General features: G+C 36.5%; 1 protein-coding gene across 3 annotated transcripts in view; it reads right to left on the reverse strand.

Annotated features, from left to right (window-relative positions):
* The window catches only part of ZMYM2 (zinc finger MYM-type containing 2), a 104,504-nt gene that overhangs the window by 17,370 nt on the left and 69,153 nt on the right, over nt 1-17,981 (reverse strand). For all 3 annotated transcript variants that reach the window (XM_087436340.1, XM_087436339.1, XM_004435238.3), the window contains 6 exons: nt 10,704-10,869; nt 9,688-9,722; nt 3,283-3,412; nt 2,450-2,565; nt 1,647-1,818; nt 219-344 (listed from right to left, as the gene is read on the reverse strand). In XM_087436340.1, the coding sequence (XP_087292466.1) occupies nt 219-344; nt 1,647-1,818; nt 2,450-2,565; nt 3,283-3,412; nt 9,688-9,722; nt 10,704-10,869 (745 nt within the window). The remainder of the gene's footprint in view (nt 1-218; nt 345-1,646; nt 1,819-2,449; nt 2,566-3,282; nt 3,413-9,687; nt 9,723-10,703; nt 10,870-17,981) is intronic.

The following is a 17,981-nucleotide window of genomic DNA, read 5'->3' on the forward strand; positions in this document are numbered from 1 at the left end:
TCTAAGAAATTCTTTTTAAGTCCCTACAATTCAATCCTGTGCCTCATTTCACAAGTTAACTGTTGAGTTTTATTTGGGTAAAAAAGAAAAGACAAATATGAACAACAAAGGCAATGACCCAAACATTAAATGGTTAATGATCAGAACGAGAGTTACGGCTCCATAACTAAATTCCACAACCATAGCTCACACTGAAAGAATAATAGCATTTTGAGTACCTCTGGGAAAATCTATTTCAATATCCAAATCTGGTTCATATGGTACATCAGGCATGTTGGACTGTGTCTCTGGACCAGAGTTCTTCAAGAGATCTGAACCAATTATGTCTGTTTCAATAATTATACCTGTAATCAATCCACAATATCATAAGAAATCAAAATAGAAAACCTCAACAGTACCTGTATTTAATCTGGCAAAAGGAACTCATTTAACTGTAAATACAAAATAAGAATAAATACTTATATAAACATGTCATAAAAGGAAAAGGCATATAGCTATCTTGAAATGTAAACTACTATAAACTTTATTAATCACGAGTACACAAAAAATTTTAATCCTCTAAGTTTTTGACTGCCTCTCTTCAAAAGTTAATAGGCGTGCTTCGATAGTAGAACAACTCTGATATGTAGAGTATTTCTAAAAGCAATTTCTTGTCAAAAATAAACTAATGAGGGTGGATAACTGTAATTTTCAACATTCTTTTTGAATTGTGACCTAGGTTTTCCACATCATTCAATATATGCTTATTTACAACTGTCTTCTAATGTTCTGATCAGTTGCTTTCAAATGTTTTTGTATTGCAATCCACAGTAAGAAATGCACTTTATCCAGTTGAGGGTGGTAGTAGGAGACAGAAAGACAAACGCAGACACATGCACACACACACTGGAAACAAAGGTTTCACAAAACAATACCCTTTCTATGACGAATTCACACTGATTTTTTTTTTCCTGTTCCATTTCATTTTTTTAAAAAACTGGTTGCTACCCACTACATTAATTTCCCAACTCCCTAACCAAGTACTTTACAAACACTGTCACATTATGAAATAATTAGAATTTATAATGTTTCTACTGTGCTCCAGGGTAAAGGGAATTAAGCAGCTCATGGTTGAAATAGGACTCTGGGTGTCACCAGAGAATTAAGGGTAGGACTAAATATTCTAAGAGAAAGAATCATCCACAAAACATTCATCATGCTATATATCATCTGGCAAGCACTAGCCTAAGAGAAGTTAGGATCAACACTGGTTTAGACAATGCAAATTACATTATTAGCATAATCAATAAAACAAAGTTGGGAACAACCATTACATAATAAAGAGTTTGGATCACTGTTAAAGCCTACTACAAGTTAGTTTTGTGACTGAGCTAGTCCATTAAAACAAGAACAATTTTGAGTTGATTTCACAACTCAAATCCTGTTACAATTAAAACAGAGACTGTACAAATTCCTGCTGGAAACGGGGCTTGGCATAATAGAGCACCTGGCTAGATACAGTGCGGATCTCTTGATATAAAACACATTTTTGTTGCAATGCTTCCCCGACTCCCACATCAAGTTAAAGCACAACGACATGCCCTGGAACAAACTATATCAATTACAACACATATTAAAAACCCAAGGCGTAATAGAGTGTAGCTCACTGTTGATGTTGGCAGCTTCTGTTTTCCCCTCATCTTCAGTCATCATATCTGTCATTGTAAGCAACTCTGCATCAAGAGGATCTGAAGAAACTTTGCTTTTTAGCTCCTCAACTGCTGCAGGGATCTTCTCACTGCTGTCCAATGAGGCAGGCAGAAAAACAGGAACTGGCACCTAATTAACCAAAGGATTTACTGTTAGGTTTACTCAACACTAATAGGTATTTTTCCAAATTAAAAACTACTCTGACATATGATCTACTTTATAATACCATACTGGATAAAAGCTTTGGAAAGAATACATATCAAAACTAAGATGTCAAGAAAACTCAGAATACAAGCAGCTACTTTTTAAAATAGAAATAAAAATTAAACAAAACAATTTCTGAGGTATTTCTGTCCCCAAGGGGTCTACAGTAGCCAAGCGCTGACACAGTGTCCTGAGTATTGCAAATGACCTAGGATGAAATAATGTAATGACATTTTACATGGAACTCTATTCCATGTTTCAGTTCTAAACCTTACAGCTTCACAAATCTTTCTAAAATGAACTCAAATGTAAAACACAGTATGCGTAAAGCAGTCATAGAAATCTGCTAAACTTCACTCTCAAGGATGAACATATACCTGATTAAACACAAAGCAACAATGACAGAGATTCCATCAAACCTAAGTTAATTGTTGAAGAAAGGCAAAGACTCAACCCTCTGCTTTTACTAGCTTCACTAAGGTAGCAACTGCAACAACATTCTCCCACCTATGCCTGATAAATCTCAAAATGAAAAAGAACTTAAAATATGACTTACAGGAACAGGAACTGTAGTGGGAACAGGAATGTTCTGACTGTACATGTGCATAGGTACTGGGATATACACAGGCACAGGGATAGGCACTGGGACATATTCTGTCTTCCAATTATCATCTAAAAGTACAAAGTGTGTTTAAGGAGCAATGTTAACTAACACTGAAATATAGCTGCTCAATATTAAAATAATTTGGTAACAAAGAAAATTTTAAGTGCCTCAGTATCCATTTAAAAGAAATTCCCAGTTTTCATAAAATTAGGTAACTTAACAAAATTGAATGCAGTAGCTGTTCTAACTTATAGAAAGCACAAACAGAATTTAGACTTTTTTTTTAACAGAAAGAAAATATCTTTTAAAAACTTTATATAGTTTCAGACACCCTACCAGATTCGCCTCACAACTGCTGCAAAAAGGTTTATTTCATCAAACAATTAGAACACAGCTAACATCTAAATTAGATGAAAACATATTTTAATTACTTCATCTCACTCTGACAAGGAAACAGAATTATCTTCATTACAGACCACACTTAAAGATGAATTTCTCAAGAGAACACAGTCACTTCAGTGGGTCTTGGCCTCAAGAACATTTTTGATACAGCATTTTTTCACTTGTGACATAATTTGTATTCTAGGCTTTTATCAGAGATTGATTTTCACTGATGATTTTAAACAATATGCTGTATTCTCAAGGTAATATATAAAATTGGATAAGCAAAATCAAAAGAAAATGACCAAATCTATTCTGCAGCCTGTTATTTGAGAAAAAGCATGAATTTCTTTAGGTAAGGTATAGGTATAGGGAAGCATATAAGTCAGATTTTCCTAAGTTACCTGTCTGACAAGATTTGGTCTGCATGTGAGGTTTACAGTAAGTAGCTTTTGTCATTGTTAAAGGTTTGCAAAGAACTGCTTTGTTCTTCATCTCTTTGTTAGGTGTTGGAGAAGGAGGTGGTGCTGAACCCTATAGAGAAGCAAAGAGAAACACTGTATTTTTGCCTCTAATTTTTATTACTTCCTGGTGTTAATGAAATACTGGTTTCTAGGTCCTGCAGAGGGAACACACAAGAGTGGAAGAGTACAACCAAATTATGCTATTATTACTATGTTTACCATAGTCTTAATCTGGTAGCATCAAGATGAATCTATCTTAACTACTGGCAAAGCAGTAGTAATCATTCATTTTACAGATTTGTGTTACCTTCAAAGGATACCATCAGCATATTTGTAAAAAAACATTAAAAGACAATTCTCACTTTTAAGTACAAAAGCAAGGTTGTTAACCTGAATTTTAAAAATAATGAGACTCTTTTAAATTTATTTGAGAAAGAAAAAGGTTCCTGCAGTTACCATGGCTATCTGGTACTCTATCTCCCTCTACTGGATAAACAGCTTATATATGGTACTAAATTTGAAAAGATGAGAAAAATGAAAATAATTACCAAAAATATTATCAAACTTTAAGTTGTGTATTTCCTGTGTCCCAGCAATTGCAATTTTAGAAACTTATCCTGTAGATACAGTCTCTCAGATGTTTTTACTATGTTCACCATAGCATTTATTTGCAATTGACACACACACACACACACACACACACACACACAAATAAAATCTAAAATAAGCTGAAGACCTGTCCATAAGGAACTAAAGATAAAGTGCTCTCCATACCACCTATTGATATGGGGGAAAAGGTACAGAACACTAATACAGTCAATTCTCAACATCTGGGGTAGTCAAGTTCTCTACAGTTGTCCCGAACAGTCGCCATGAACACCAAACCATTGCTCCAAAAGGAAATACAGGGTTAGGGTCCCGAGAGCCTCTGGTCACAACATTCTCATCAACAGATCAATGCATAACCTTGTTTATGTTGAAACACACTTTATTTAACATCTATTTCTTACAAATATTTAGATGCAGTATTTCTTTATAATATATTACGATTACAGCATTTTTGTGTAATGTTCTCTACCATACTGTGATTATTGACTTTCACTCAGACATGTACATACACATGCAGATACAGTACACACATACTGTACATTGTATAGTAATGCAAATAAAGTCCTGAAAAAAACCCAAAGATGAAGCATTTAACGTTTTATAAAAACATTAACATCTTACTATTGGTAGAGCTGCATAATGTACAATGGGGCAGTGCACTGTGTGGCTAAACCTCTCAACCTTGGTGTGCCCCAGGACAACCAAGGGAGATGTTGATGGAATTTGTTCTGCAGAAGAGGAAGATGTCGATGAGGGTGGCATGGTGACACCTGGCAGTTCTACCTCAGGAGTTTGGCTCTTGCAACTTGTTGACAGTGTCAGCGATTTTCCCTCCCAAACTGGCTTCAAAAATTAAGTCAGCTTTGTCTGCTTGGCTTTTCACCTCAAATCTTTTAAGCATCTTGATATAAGACACAAACACAGTAGTGCTTAAATTTGAGGCTTTGCTCAAGCGTAGAGTCACATTCTTCCATGTCACTGACAATTTTTCCCACAGCAGAATTCCATTCCGATATTTTAGCTGCTGTTAGAGGGACAATTTTCGGGAGCCTTAGGCTGACTTTCGTCACCAAATCTGACACCTTGTTTTGCCATCTTGTCCAGGTCTTCATTGGTGGGCTCTAACTGCCTTCTCTGCCAAGACTTCATCCACGTCTTCTTCCTTCATGTCCCCAAAGCCCTCTCCACTTATTTGCGTACAATACGCATTACGTTTTTAACACTGTTCTTTTTATTTTCTTCTGTAACACCTTCAAAGACTTCGAAGTTTTTCACACAATCTGGTGAAACATTTTCCTAACAGTTATTCACAGTAGCCTGCTTGATGCTGTCCTAAGCTGTGCCGGCACAATCAATAATGTTGCATATAGTGACTGACTTCCAGTAGTCTACCATGGTGGTTTCCTTGTTGGTGTTGAGATCCTCCCAAGCTCTTTCATGAAGCAGGCCTTGAAAGCTTTAATTATGTCCTAATCAAGAGTTGGATGAGAGACAGAGTATTTGAGGGCATGAAAAAGAACTACATTGAGGTGGGCATTTTGGAGTTCTTCATGGCAATGGGTATTATACAACAATAAAACCTTGAAGGCAAGGTTTTCACTCTGGAGATAGTGTTCAACATCTAGGATGAAGCTGTTGTGAAACCAATTCTGGAATATTTGAGACACCAAATCATGCTTTTTTGTCCCACCTACAATGGATTGGCATACATTTAAGTTTTTTCCCTTTAACTGCTCATAGATTTTGGGCTCTGTACAGCATAAGAGGTTTGCACTTAAAGTTACCCTTGGCACTGGCACACAATAGCAAGGATGCAGGGTTTCTGAATGATTTGAAACCAGGGGCTTTCGAGACCACTTGTATTATTTCGGTTCATTTGCCAAAGATTTTACAAAAAAAACAAGTCAGTCTCATCAGCGTTGAAAAGCTGCTTGCCCATATAACCCTTTTCCTGCAAAACACTTAGCAGTTATTCTTCCACAGCATCCTGATCTGCAAAATCCGCCTCGCCTGCAACTTGAACATTTTTTGCACCATATCACCTTAAAATGTGTGAGCCGGCCTGCACTAAGCAAGAAAGGTTTAACCTTTTCCTGATCCTAGGTAACATACTGTGAGCAGAAAGTCTCAAAATAATGCTGTTCACTATGCTTTTTTTAAAATCAGTCATAAGCTCACGAATCCACAAATTTGGTTACTATCTCATCTTTTCCATAGCTTCATCACGCACGACAGATTTTACTTTAGCACTTGGAGTTGCCTCATCTACAGACTGGCGAATTTCTCATTCCTTTTTCTGGATGTATCATATTGTTGATTCATGAACACTGAACTCACACCCAACTGAATGAAGTTCACCTAAGACACTTATTTCCTTCCTAAGGCACACAGCAGCCTCCTTGTGCTTAGGAACACAAGAGAGAACTATGTGTTCTATGAGAGAACTATGTTAGTACTATGCTTGGGGGACCTTTTGAACAGCAAAATCATCAACAAAAAGCACAAAAATACATAAAACGTGGCACTAATTAGACTGTGAAAGGGATACTTGTTTATGGTATGAGCTGAGACAAGAAGGTAAAGCCTTGCCCTGTCCGACCTTGGCAGGAAGATGTGCCTCAGGTGACTCATTTTTCATCGCTCTGCACATGTCTATAAATGACTTCGAAAAGTGCCAGGGGTATTGATTAGGGGTTACAAATAAATTTTAGGCAGTACGAAAATTCGCAAATATAAATAATGAGGATCAACTGTACTAAAACAAAGCACTGACTATTTAAAAGTTTATCTGTGCATATTTAAAGGTCTGGAAGGGTATAAATAAAAAAAACCTGTTTATGGTGATTATCTTATGAGTTACAAATAAATACATAAGCCAAGGGGGCCAGTACTGGTATGAGCTTATTCTAGATTCATCAGGATTTCAAACCACATAATTAATCAAGCTATAAAAGATAAGAGTCGTGAACAAAGAGCTAGGGAACTTGGTTCTAACACTGCTGCTGTGTAACGTCAAGCAAGTCACTCAATCTCTTGTGCCTCAATTTCCCCAGCTGTAAAATGAGCAGAAAAATTTAACAATTATTGAGTATCTACTACATACTAAGCACTGGGTAAGTTTGGTCTGAACTGGAAAATACTTTAGAATCCCCACTTAAGAACAAGGGGTCCAAAATCACAGATGTTCTAGATTACTCAATGTTTTGTCTCCTGTCATTCTGCAAATATTACATTATGTCAATTGAACTATGCCACCTGGTGAAAACCTACACTTGATAATGCTTCTTACTTTTCTACTAGTCAATAGTCAGGATCTATACCTATTTATAATGAATACTGAATAAGGACACAAAATAATAAAAATTATAATGGCAAAAGCCATCACCTGTTGAGTATTTGCCATATGCCAGGGACTATGCGCTAGAGACAATGTTTGTGTCCCCCTAAAATTCATATGTTGAAATCTAATCCCCAATGTGATGATATTGGAAAGTGTGGCCTTTAGTTGCTGATAAGGTCATGAGAGCAGAGCCCTCACGGATGAGATTAATGTCCTTATAGAAGAGAACCCAGAGAGATCCCTTACCCTTTCCACCATGTGAGAACATAGCAAAAAGATGGCCATCTACGAACCAGGAAGCAGCCCTCACCAAACACCATATCTGCTGGCACCCTGATTTTTAAGACTTCCCAGCCACAGAACTGTGAGAAATAATATGTTGTTAATAAGCCACCTCATCTATGGTATTGTTTTATAGTAGCTCAAACAGACTACGATACTATGTAAAGCACCAAAGTTACCTAACTCATGATAGGAGTTATTAAATCCTCACAACACCATAAGAGGTAGGTCTTTTTGTCACTCCCATGTTACAGATGAGGAAACTGAGGCTCAGAACTTACACAACCTGGTAAAGGTGACAGAACTAAAAGTTCGAGTAGATTCAACTGATTATATTCTTAATCTCTATATATACTGTCTCTATGAGGTCTCGAATATAACAGCTACCATGTCCTTAGCACCTACTGTGTGAGAAACCTGGGGTAGGTACTATCTTCATCCCCATTTCACAAAGAAGAAAATTCAATCAAAGAACAAGACTTGCCCAAAATTATATGGCTAAGCTCTCATCTTTTGAAGTTTATGGGGGGGGAGGGGGGATAATTAAAAGATTCCAAAATCCTAAAAAGAAAAGATGGGAGAGGACTTTGTAAGACAAAAGGCAGTAGCTGCAATGGCAGACTGACTTATCCCTCCCTACTAATAATCCTCCCTCCATCCTTCTGTCTGTCATATAACATGGTTCAAGTGCTGTGACAGGAGAAAAGTATTTAATATTGTGCTGGTAGAAGGGATTTCTTGAAGCCTTGGTCAAAAGCGTGCATGTCAGAAACAAGGTTGAGGGGTTGCTTTTTGGCTGCACCAAGATAACAAAATAGGGAGCGATCATCTTTATATTCCTCAGCATGGATGAAAAGTGCCTGCTATTAAAATGAGATGATTCAGCTGAATACGTTTATGTACTTCTGAATTACCTGACTTAAAAATACATTTCCACAAAGTGGGGACACACAGGGGAGGAAGCAAAGGAGAAAGCACTCTTACTTTTCTAGGATTCTATTAACATTAAAAATAAGAACTGAATGGAATAACACAAAAACACCAATCTTTCACCTATATCAGTGACCCTAAACTGTCGTTACATATTAAAACCACCTGAAGAAATTTTCAAACATACAGGATTTCTCAGTTGGGGCCCAGACACTGAAAAGTCCCCAGGTTATTCTAATGTGTAACCAGAGCTAAGAACCATTGATTTATTCTTTCTTATCAGGACAAGAACGAGCCCAGAGAATTACTGTGATGCCAATAAATGACTCCTGTAGAGCTCCCCCTGGACACAGATGCCAGAAATACCAGTATCCCAACACTGGTGATTATTGCTAGACTTAGCACGCAGAGGGCAGGCTCACTGCTGTTCAAAGTGTGGAAAAATGCTCCCTCTTCTCTTTCTTCACTACACACTAATGGCCACTTTAAAACCTACAAAAGTCTTCAATTGCTAACATAAAAGCAGAATTTGATGTATTACACTAAAAGAAAGGAAAAGACTAAAGAAAAAAAAAAAAGCAAATAAAAAAACCCAGGACACATTATGGAAGTATTTCTCAAATTTTAAAAGTCACGAATCCCAGCCCCAGCATAGATCCTCAGATCCCTACTTGAGAAATAAATGCATATCTGGCCCAGCCTATCCTTTCTCCCTCATTTCCCATGATTCCACCCCCTTTAAGCTTGGCACTAATGAACAGTTTTGCCAAAAATACATGCCCTTTGCACATTATTACTCCTTCTTTTCATCCCTATCTACCTGGAAACCTTCTACTCAATTGTTTAGAAGACTTTTCACAGCTGCCACGAACAGATACAGTCAATCACTTCAAACATACTATTGCTACTGTCTTAAAGATGCATCTATTATGAGTGCTTCAACTCAAATACCATTTATATGTCTATCTCCCCCAGTGTAGGTTTAGGCCATAATTAATTCACCTTTATATTCCCTAGCATTATGAAAGTACCTGTTTTAATACCAGGTAATTCAGCTGCATACTTCAACAGTCTCAACAGAGGAAAGTAAAAAAATCTTTTATTATGATCAGATCAAATTGGACTCATTATTTTTTTATCCCCACATTATCAAAATCAATATTTAGCACTTAAGCAATACTTACTGTCATTTTGGTTCGGGACGTCTGACAACCCTGATCTAAAAACATAAACAAATTTAAAATAAGATAAATATTACTTTCTTCAGAATTTTCTAAATCCGTATTTCTCATTAAGTTTTAATGATTTTTACAATAGTTACTGAAGAAAATATTTTAAGCTATTTTAAGTAAAGAATATAAATTTGAGAGCTGAAATACATAGCTAAATAAGTGGAATTAACTCTTTTCACATTTTGTCCTCTCAGAAAGTAAACATTGCTTTGGGGACGATATTATGTTCTTAAATTTAACTCTTAAATAAGTCACAACTTCTAAACAATTTTTATCGTTCCTCATAACCTACCCCCAAGCACATACAATTTGCTAAAAATAGTTTTCATTTAAAATTGAAGATGAGGAGCCGGCCCCGTGGCTTAGCGGTTAGGTGCACGAACTCTGCTACTGGTGGCCCGCGTTCGGATCCCGGGCGCGCACCGATGCACCGCTTGCTGAGGCGGCGTCCCACATACAGCAACTAGAAGGATGTGCAACTATGACATACAACTATCTACTGGGGCTTTGGGGAGAAAAAGGGGAAAAAAAAAGGAGGAAGATTGGCAATAGATGTTAGCTCAGGGCCGGTCTTCCTCAGCAAAAAGAGGAAGACTGGCATGGATGTTAGCTCAGGGCTGATCTTCCTCACAAAATAAATAAATAAATAAAATAAAATAAAATTGAAGATGATACATGATAGGTAGATGAATTTTTAAAAATTTTTGTTATAATTCTGTTTAGCTTCTCTGCGTCTCCAACTGGACTCTATTGCTTCAACTAGCACTAAGTTTTTAGAAGAGAATAAAATAAAAAGCAATACATCTAGAGAAACATCATATAGGGCACTTCCACCCAAAGAAACTACAGAAGTTGCTGTTAAACTATCTTCAAAGTCAACTATTCATTATCATTACTTTGAATTCAGATCTAAGAAACCAAAGGATACTGTATAGGTTTTTCAAGTTACTACTTAAATTATTACATACCATAATGTAAGTTTTCAGGTCCTTTCTGAGTTGTCATGTTGGGCTCGTTTTGCTGACAGTAGAAACGTAATAAGCAATGTTGATCACAGAAATGTTTCATTTCCCCACGCCACTGCACTCTCTCTTTAAGAGATCCTTGAGATTTACAACAGTCACACCTTGCAGCCTTAATAAAAAAAAGAAGGTATCAGACATTTCGAGTTAGAAGGTTTAAAAAGTCAGATATGTATTTTTAAAGATTTCTAAGTTTATCAGTGATTATTGCCAAATGATAAAACAATGTCTGATAAAGAAAAAATAAAATTATAATATAAATCGTAAACATACAGTAAAATCCACAATAAAAGTAAAAAAAAAAAAAAAAAAAAAAGGTAGCAATTTACCTAATTGTCAAAATCCCTTTCTATACTTACCAGAAGTCAAAGACCAGCAGTACAAACATAGGATAATCAAAAGGGGAACATTGGCAGACCAAACTGATACAATATATTTTAATGTTTTGAGGGCCATAATGATATACTGATAGAAGTCTCCTACAATCATATTACATTGAAAATCTCTGATTAATGGATTAATTTCCCAGGTTCAACTGATAGCTCATAATAAATCAATTTAAAGAAGTTGTATAAGACCAGAATAATTTTGAAGCTCTTATGATGAGAAAATGATGGATGTTAACTTAAATTATTTTTGTTTCTCAACAGTTTAATATAACAAATCTGAAGAGCTCTAATAAATACACTAATTTAATTTTAATAACAAGAACTTCAGTTCATGTTTTAAAACACTCCATGTTTAATGTTTAATTAATTAAAAAACAATTACATTTTAAGACAACAAATTTGATCTATATCTAGGAAAACAACCAGCACTGACTGGTCTGCCAATATGCAAAATAAAACTGACTAAAATTCATACATTAAGAGTTATACTTTATGATGATGAATCAATAATCTAGAGACAAATTTTTATCTTTTAGTATCCCCTTTTCCCTCCATTTCGCCCATTTTCACTATTTCTTAACATCTTAATGAGTGAACCAAAAGATATAAATGATTAATTTCAAATATAGTTCCTTTAATAATTAAGTTTCTGATCTAGTTAGAGTAGAAATAAATTACTATAATTTTTTAAATTATCCTTTGGTTTAACTAACAACTTAGAAGTTTTGATAAAGCAATAAATACTAAATATGTTGTAGTTCATAATAATCATGGCTATAGCTTTTCCTCATTACTCTAAATAATCTAAAGGTTATACTGTGGGCTTTGAAACCTCTCACTTTATGTCTCAACAGGAGTTCAATGAGTACATACTATGTCAAAATTCCTAGTCAGGAGTATTAACAAATGATTGTGTTGGTAAACAGGTCTTATATAACAAACATACCCCAAGGTTAGAACACAGGCTCTTTTTTTTCTCCAGGTCAGGTATTTCTCCTGCTGAATAAATGTTAAATGAATGAAGATTTGTAGTATAAATTATGACTATTACGTGATGCCAATATCACATCTCTTGTCCAAAAAACTGAGCTCAAATCTTACACTGCTGCTAATATTATGTGGTAACCTCAATAACATTAACAACTTAATATCAACCAAGTCATTTTTACTCAATAATGAAAAAAGTCCCTATGTAAAATTTTCACCAGTCAAAAACTGTTCCTTAAAATAACCATTAAAAGATTCCAGGTTTCAAGTTTTTTCCCTTTTTATACTTTATACTCAAAGAAAAGACAAGGGCACAAAGGAAGGAACTGAAAGCTTAACACTCTATTCAGGAGTCTCACCAGTGCAAGAACAGAGCAAAAGTGAAGCTGTAGCCCAACTACCTCATTCATAGAGAATCTGAAAAATAAAAGCCCAGCAAGCTATATCTAATCTCTATAATCCTCACAACATTACTAGAAACTAAGGTCCAAATAGGTTAAGTGATTTGTCTAAGGCAAAATATTAAAAATGCAAAGACACGATTCAAAGCAGGCAATCCAAGTCAAAACCTGGACTTTATTTAGTACACCAAGTTATAAAGACAATGGAAAGACAGAATGAGTAAATATAACTAGAGAATAAAAATCCTAATAAAAGTAAAATGCTGCAAGAAGGTTCTCAATGTACCATCTAAAATCCAAATCAATTTGTATAAAACATATTCAAATCACTACATGTACTAGGCTGACTCTTAGTATATGTATATTACATATCACATCTCTTGTTCAGAAAATTGTGAGCTCGAATCTTATATTGCTGGTAATATTATGTGGTAACCTCAATAACATTAACACTTAATATCAACCAGGTCATATTTTACTCAATAATGAAAAAAGTCCCTATGTAAAATTTACACATTTACACAATATTTAGAAGGCCGCGGGCATAAAACCAAGCACATTCCACCCAAAGAATTGGAACAATGAAATCACTTCATTATTTTGTAATTATAGACATTTGGATTTTGTAGTAACAATACTTAAAATTCCTTTGTTCCAGAAGATTCAAAATAAATTTAGATGATTTCTCTCTATCCGGAAAAAAAAGGAAGCAAGATTAATGCCAATTTGCAAATGGAAACAAAATGTGTATATATTTTTTCAGGAAAGAATAATAACAGAACTCAATACTGATTCCAAATTTAATGCCATAACCAAAATTTTAGAGCTTGTGAACCTCTTTTGTTTCTTGTTTTTTCTTTTACAGCCACTAATGCAAACTCCTGGTAAGTGTTTGGAACCGAACTAAAATACAATGACTAATCTGAAAACATCATTAATGACCATCATTCCTTACCAACACCACTCCCAACCACAAGAGAGAACTCTTACGAAAGGTTAACATTTCTATAGCATAAGAACTGAAGTGTGACTTAAGTCTCTGGTTTAAAAGGTTTTCCTGAGCCGGCCCCGTGGCTTAGGGGTTAAGTGCGCGCACTCCGCTGCTGGCGGCCCGGGTTCGGATCCCGGGCGTGCACCCACGCACTGCTTCTCCGGCCATGCTGGGGCCGTGTCCCACATACAGCAACTAGAAGGATGTGCAGCTATGACATGCAACTATCTACTGGGGTTTTGGGGGTGAAAAAATAAATAAATAAAATCCTTAAAAGGTTTTCCTATCACTGTGGAAAAGTGGGAATTGTATGTTATTTTGCAAAAAAAAAAAAAAAAAAGGCCAGTGATTCAAACAGATCTAAATAATAGGCAGGTACTAAACTCTTAATTCAAAAACCTTAATCCAACCTCTCAGCTAATACAGAAATCTCTTCTTAATAGACAAAAGATCATTCAGCCTGTACTGACATAGTCCCTTACATTATTGGACAGTTTCAACTTTTCATTTTTAGTTGATGTATATATACACACACACATCCTTGTAACTTTCCCATCCACTTGTTCCCCATTTCATCATTCACATCTAGTTTTGTAAGGGGGAACCATGAACATAAATGAATTAGGGGATTTTACCGTCATTGTAAAAAGGCATTCTTTATGATGTCCCAATATATCTTTCTGAGTACAACAGAGTTATTAAAAAAAAAAAAGACTGCAGTGATAAAAGAGTAGGTGATTGGGCACTATGCAAAGCATTTAAGTGATAGGAATTCTTCAGTCACCCAAAAAGCACATTTAAAGCAAGAATATTAGATATTCTTTCTCAAATTAATTTCAAAAAACAATTGTTTTTAAAAATCAGTATTTCTAGCAATTTATAGACAAAAACAGAAAAAATTTAAAAGCCCAATAATATTTTTCATTCAGCTATCCTTTTATAACTAAAATTTACTAAAACTTTAAGTATTCATTTAATTAAAGCCCGTAAGTCATACAGTTAGACTCTTACAGGGTGTTTGCACTAAAGAATTTAATATTGCTACCATTCACTATGGGTTTGTAAAACAAATCAAAACTTGTGTTAAAAAACTGTAATCTGAAGTGACAAGTTTAAGAAAAGCTTAGTAGTAGTAGTAAGAAGTACTCGTACTCGACGTACTAGTACTTTCTTGGGAAACAGTGGAACTTTTGAATTATCTTCGCTATATATCAAACACCTGGCTATTACTGCATTACAATACTAAATCGTTTTTCTCCAGAAATTTTAAACTTACAGAAATCAAAAGAACTATCCTCCCATCTGGTTTCACATTATGCCTGGAAACATTTACTTTGAGGAAAAGTAAAATCTACTTCCTTCTACAGAGTTATCTGGGAGAAGAAAAAAACAATTTTATTCTCAGCATTTTTTGGTTGCATGTTTTCAACATATTTTATATTCCAATTTAGAAGAGCGAGTATTTAATAATCCTCTATTTTAAATCCAAAAGCAAACCATTATACAGACCAGAAAACACAGATATTCAAAACGTCTTGTCAAGTAAAAGAAACATAAGCAGTTAACTTCAAAATTATAATACTAAATATTTAAATTAAATTTAAATAAATGAAACTGTGAAGTTATTTATACTCTAGGTAGTCTCTCAAAATTGAAGCACAAAGACAAGAGAAAGTAAAACTCAATGCATATGCTCCTTCATGTGCAGGCAGCAAATGCTCATGACTAAAGATAAAGTAACAACTGAACTGGCTAGCTGTTGCTTTTAGTTTCCCTGATGGGGCACTTTTTTTTAATTCCTAATAAAAGCTGGACTGACTTTTTTTTAATGAACTAAAGGACAATTTAATGAAAGTAAAGGACATTTTTTAATGAACTAAAATCTAAAACTCTGTAATCCTAAAGTGAAAAAGTGGAAGCAGAAAGAAGGTCAAAAAATAATTTGGTTGGGACTCAATTTACCACATGTTCAAGATGATATGATGCTAGCAGTGAACAGAAGGGACTCATGAGAGGTATAAGAAAGTACAGTTTGATTAAATTAGAAAGCACACGGAACAAAGTTATTCTTTGATTATAATACTGGCTGCCTCCACAGAGAGGCCAACGACGAATCAGGAGGGACAACTCTTTTCTTCATTTTGAAAGTTGTATTCCTATTGATCATATATTTAATAAAACATCATTGTTACTTGCTTTACAAATTCACCGAGTGACAAAAATTTTCTTACCTTTATTCCTCAGATTAGTACAGTATGTAATAGTGCTATTGTGTATATTATACAAAGATGTATTGGGTTTAAAATAAGAAGAAATAATAATAAACATGTGTTTAATGTATAGAATACTGACATTAAACATAAACATAATTGTAACTGGTTATTTAACTAACATATTCTTATGTGCTGAAATGCACTGCCTCACTGAAATTTCATCATTGCACGATGCATGAATAAAAACATTACATGCAATTATCCTTTAAAATAAATAACAGAAGGGCCGGGCCGGTGACTTGGTGGTTCAATGCACGCGCTCTGCTACTGGCGGCCCAGGTTCGTATCCCGGGCACGCACCGACGCACCGCTTCTCCGGCCATGCTGGGGCCACGTCCCACATACAGCAACTAGAAGGATGTGCAACTATGACGTACAACTATCTACTGGGGCCTTGGGGAGAAAAAGGGAAAAAAGGGAGGAGGATTGGCAATAGATGTAGCTCAGGGCCAGTCTTCCTCAGCAAAAAGAGGAGGACTGGCATGGATGTTAGCTCAGGGCTGATCTTCCTCACAAAAAAAACAAAAATTAAAGTTTTAGATTCATGATTACACAATTAGGAAGAAATTTGTATAATAAAATAATGACAGGGAAATCGTCATTATCACATGGTAACAACTTCTGTATCAAACAATAAAATAAATGATGAAAAAGGTAACAGATAATAATAAAACGGAATTTTCACATTTGTAGCCACTAAATAACAATTGTTTTGAGATTTATCCAATTTTTCAAAAATAAAACCACATAAACAACGGAGAAGGTGTATTTGTGTACGCTAAACTAAAATTGAGCATTTAAAGCCATTCAAGTAACATTTTCTGAGTGATTTCTCAAAATTGCTACTGTCTATAATAGAACAAGACATTGGTTTAGACTAAAAGGTATGTACAGAGGGCATTAGTATATTTGTCCTGTGTGTTTCTAAAATTTGAACCTTAATTCTAAGGCTTAAATTACTTGGAAGCAACAGTAAAATAATGAAGTAACTTAAAAGTGCACCAAAACTCCTAGCCGCGACAACCTCTTACAATTTGGAATGTATCTTCCTCTTTAAAAAAAAACAAGTTAGTTAACATGTGGAGATATCTCGAGTCAAGATGGCGGCGTAAGCAGACTTGGAACTCACCTCCTCCCGGGGACACAGCCAATTTACAACTACTCATGGAAGAACTACCGGAGACAGAACTGAAAACTGGATGAGAGGAACTCCTGCAACAACGGACGATCCTAATTGAGGTGGAAGAGGCAGAGACTCCCTTCTGGAGAGGAAAAACGCCGCCTTCACAAGCCACCAGCTTCACGGCCGCCAGGAGCAGCTCACAGGTACGCAGCACTCCCTGGAGGCGCGGGGCCCTGAGCCGGGGAGCGCCCCCACTGTGGGCATTTTGTGGACCTAGCACAATCCAGACCAGCGGCATAATATCTGACTTTGCCTGCTACTAAAACATTTGGGAGCACCCCCAGAAAACCCGGTTCACAAAGAAACTAAAACCGGCTCTTAAAGGGTCCACGCGCAAACTCACTCGTTTCAGACAGCATCCTAAAATCACCAGAAAGAAAGCTGCAAAAAGAGACTCACCTAATAGGCCCTGAGTGCATTTCGGTGAGGGGTGAGACCTCTCTGGTGACTGGGACATTGGCGGCGGCCATTGTTGTGGCCTGGTGTGGGCGTGCTGACACAGACGCCATTGGAGTTCTCCCTGAGGCCTGCTAGCCCAGGGTCTACCCCACCCGCTGGAGCACCGATTTAATCCAGCTCAGCCAGGGCGGGCAGCCCACCCTAGAGACTAGCCCCACCCAACAACAAGCCCTCAGGCAACTTGTGGGCCTGCATAGATTGGTGACTGGATTCTCTGCAGCCTGGCAACTGAGGCCACATTAGCGGGGCAGGGTGTGCACAAGGAGCGAGTGGAGAGTGTGGGGCGGTGGCGGAGTGTGTGGGGCTCCCGCCGGGGAGAGACTGGGTGCGCTTGGGGAGGTCGGGGCGCGCACACGGGGCAGGACTGTGTTGACTGTGTGTGTGGACCTGTGGGCGGCAGGGCTTGTCAGCTGCATAAGACTTGTGCTTCTCAAAGACCCACATAGGGGGTTTGCTGCACCTTCCAAAGCCTGAAACTATTGGGTGCTCCTGTGCCTGAGGCCAGCCCCACCCAGCTGCAATCCTCAGAGAGCTGACAGGA

This window comes from Ceratotherium simum, chromosome 10, assembly GCF_057802395.1.
Source record: "Ceratotherium simum simum isolate JZ-2026a chromosome 10, ASM5780239v1, whole genome shotgun sequence".
NCBI lineage: Eukaryota > Metazoa > Chordata > Mammalia > Perissodactyla > Rhinocerotidae > Ceratotherium > Ceratotherium simum.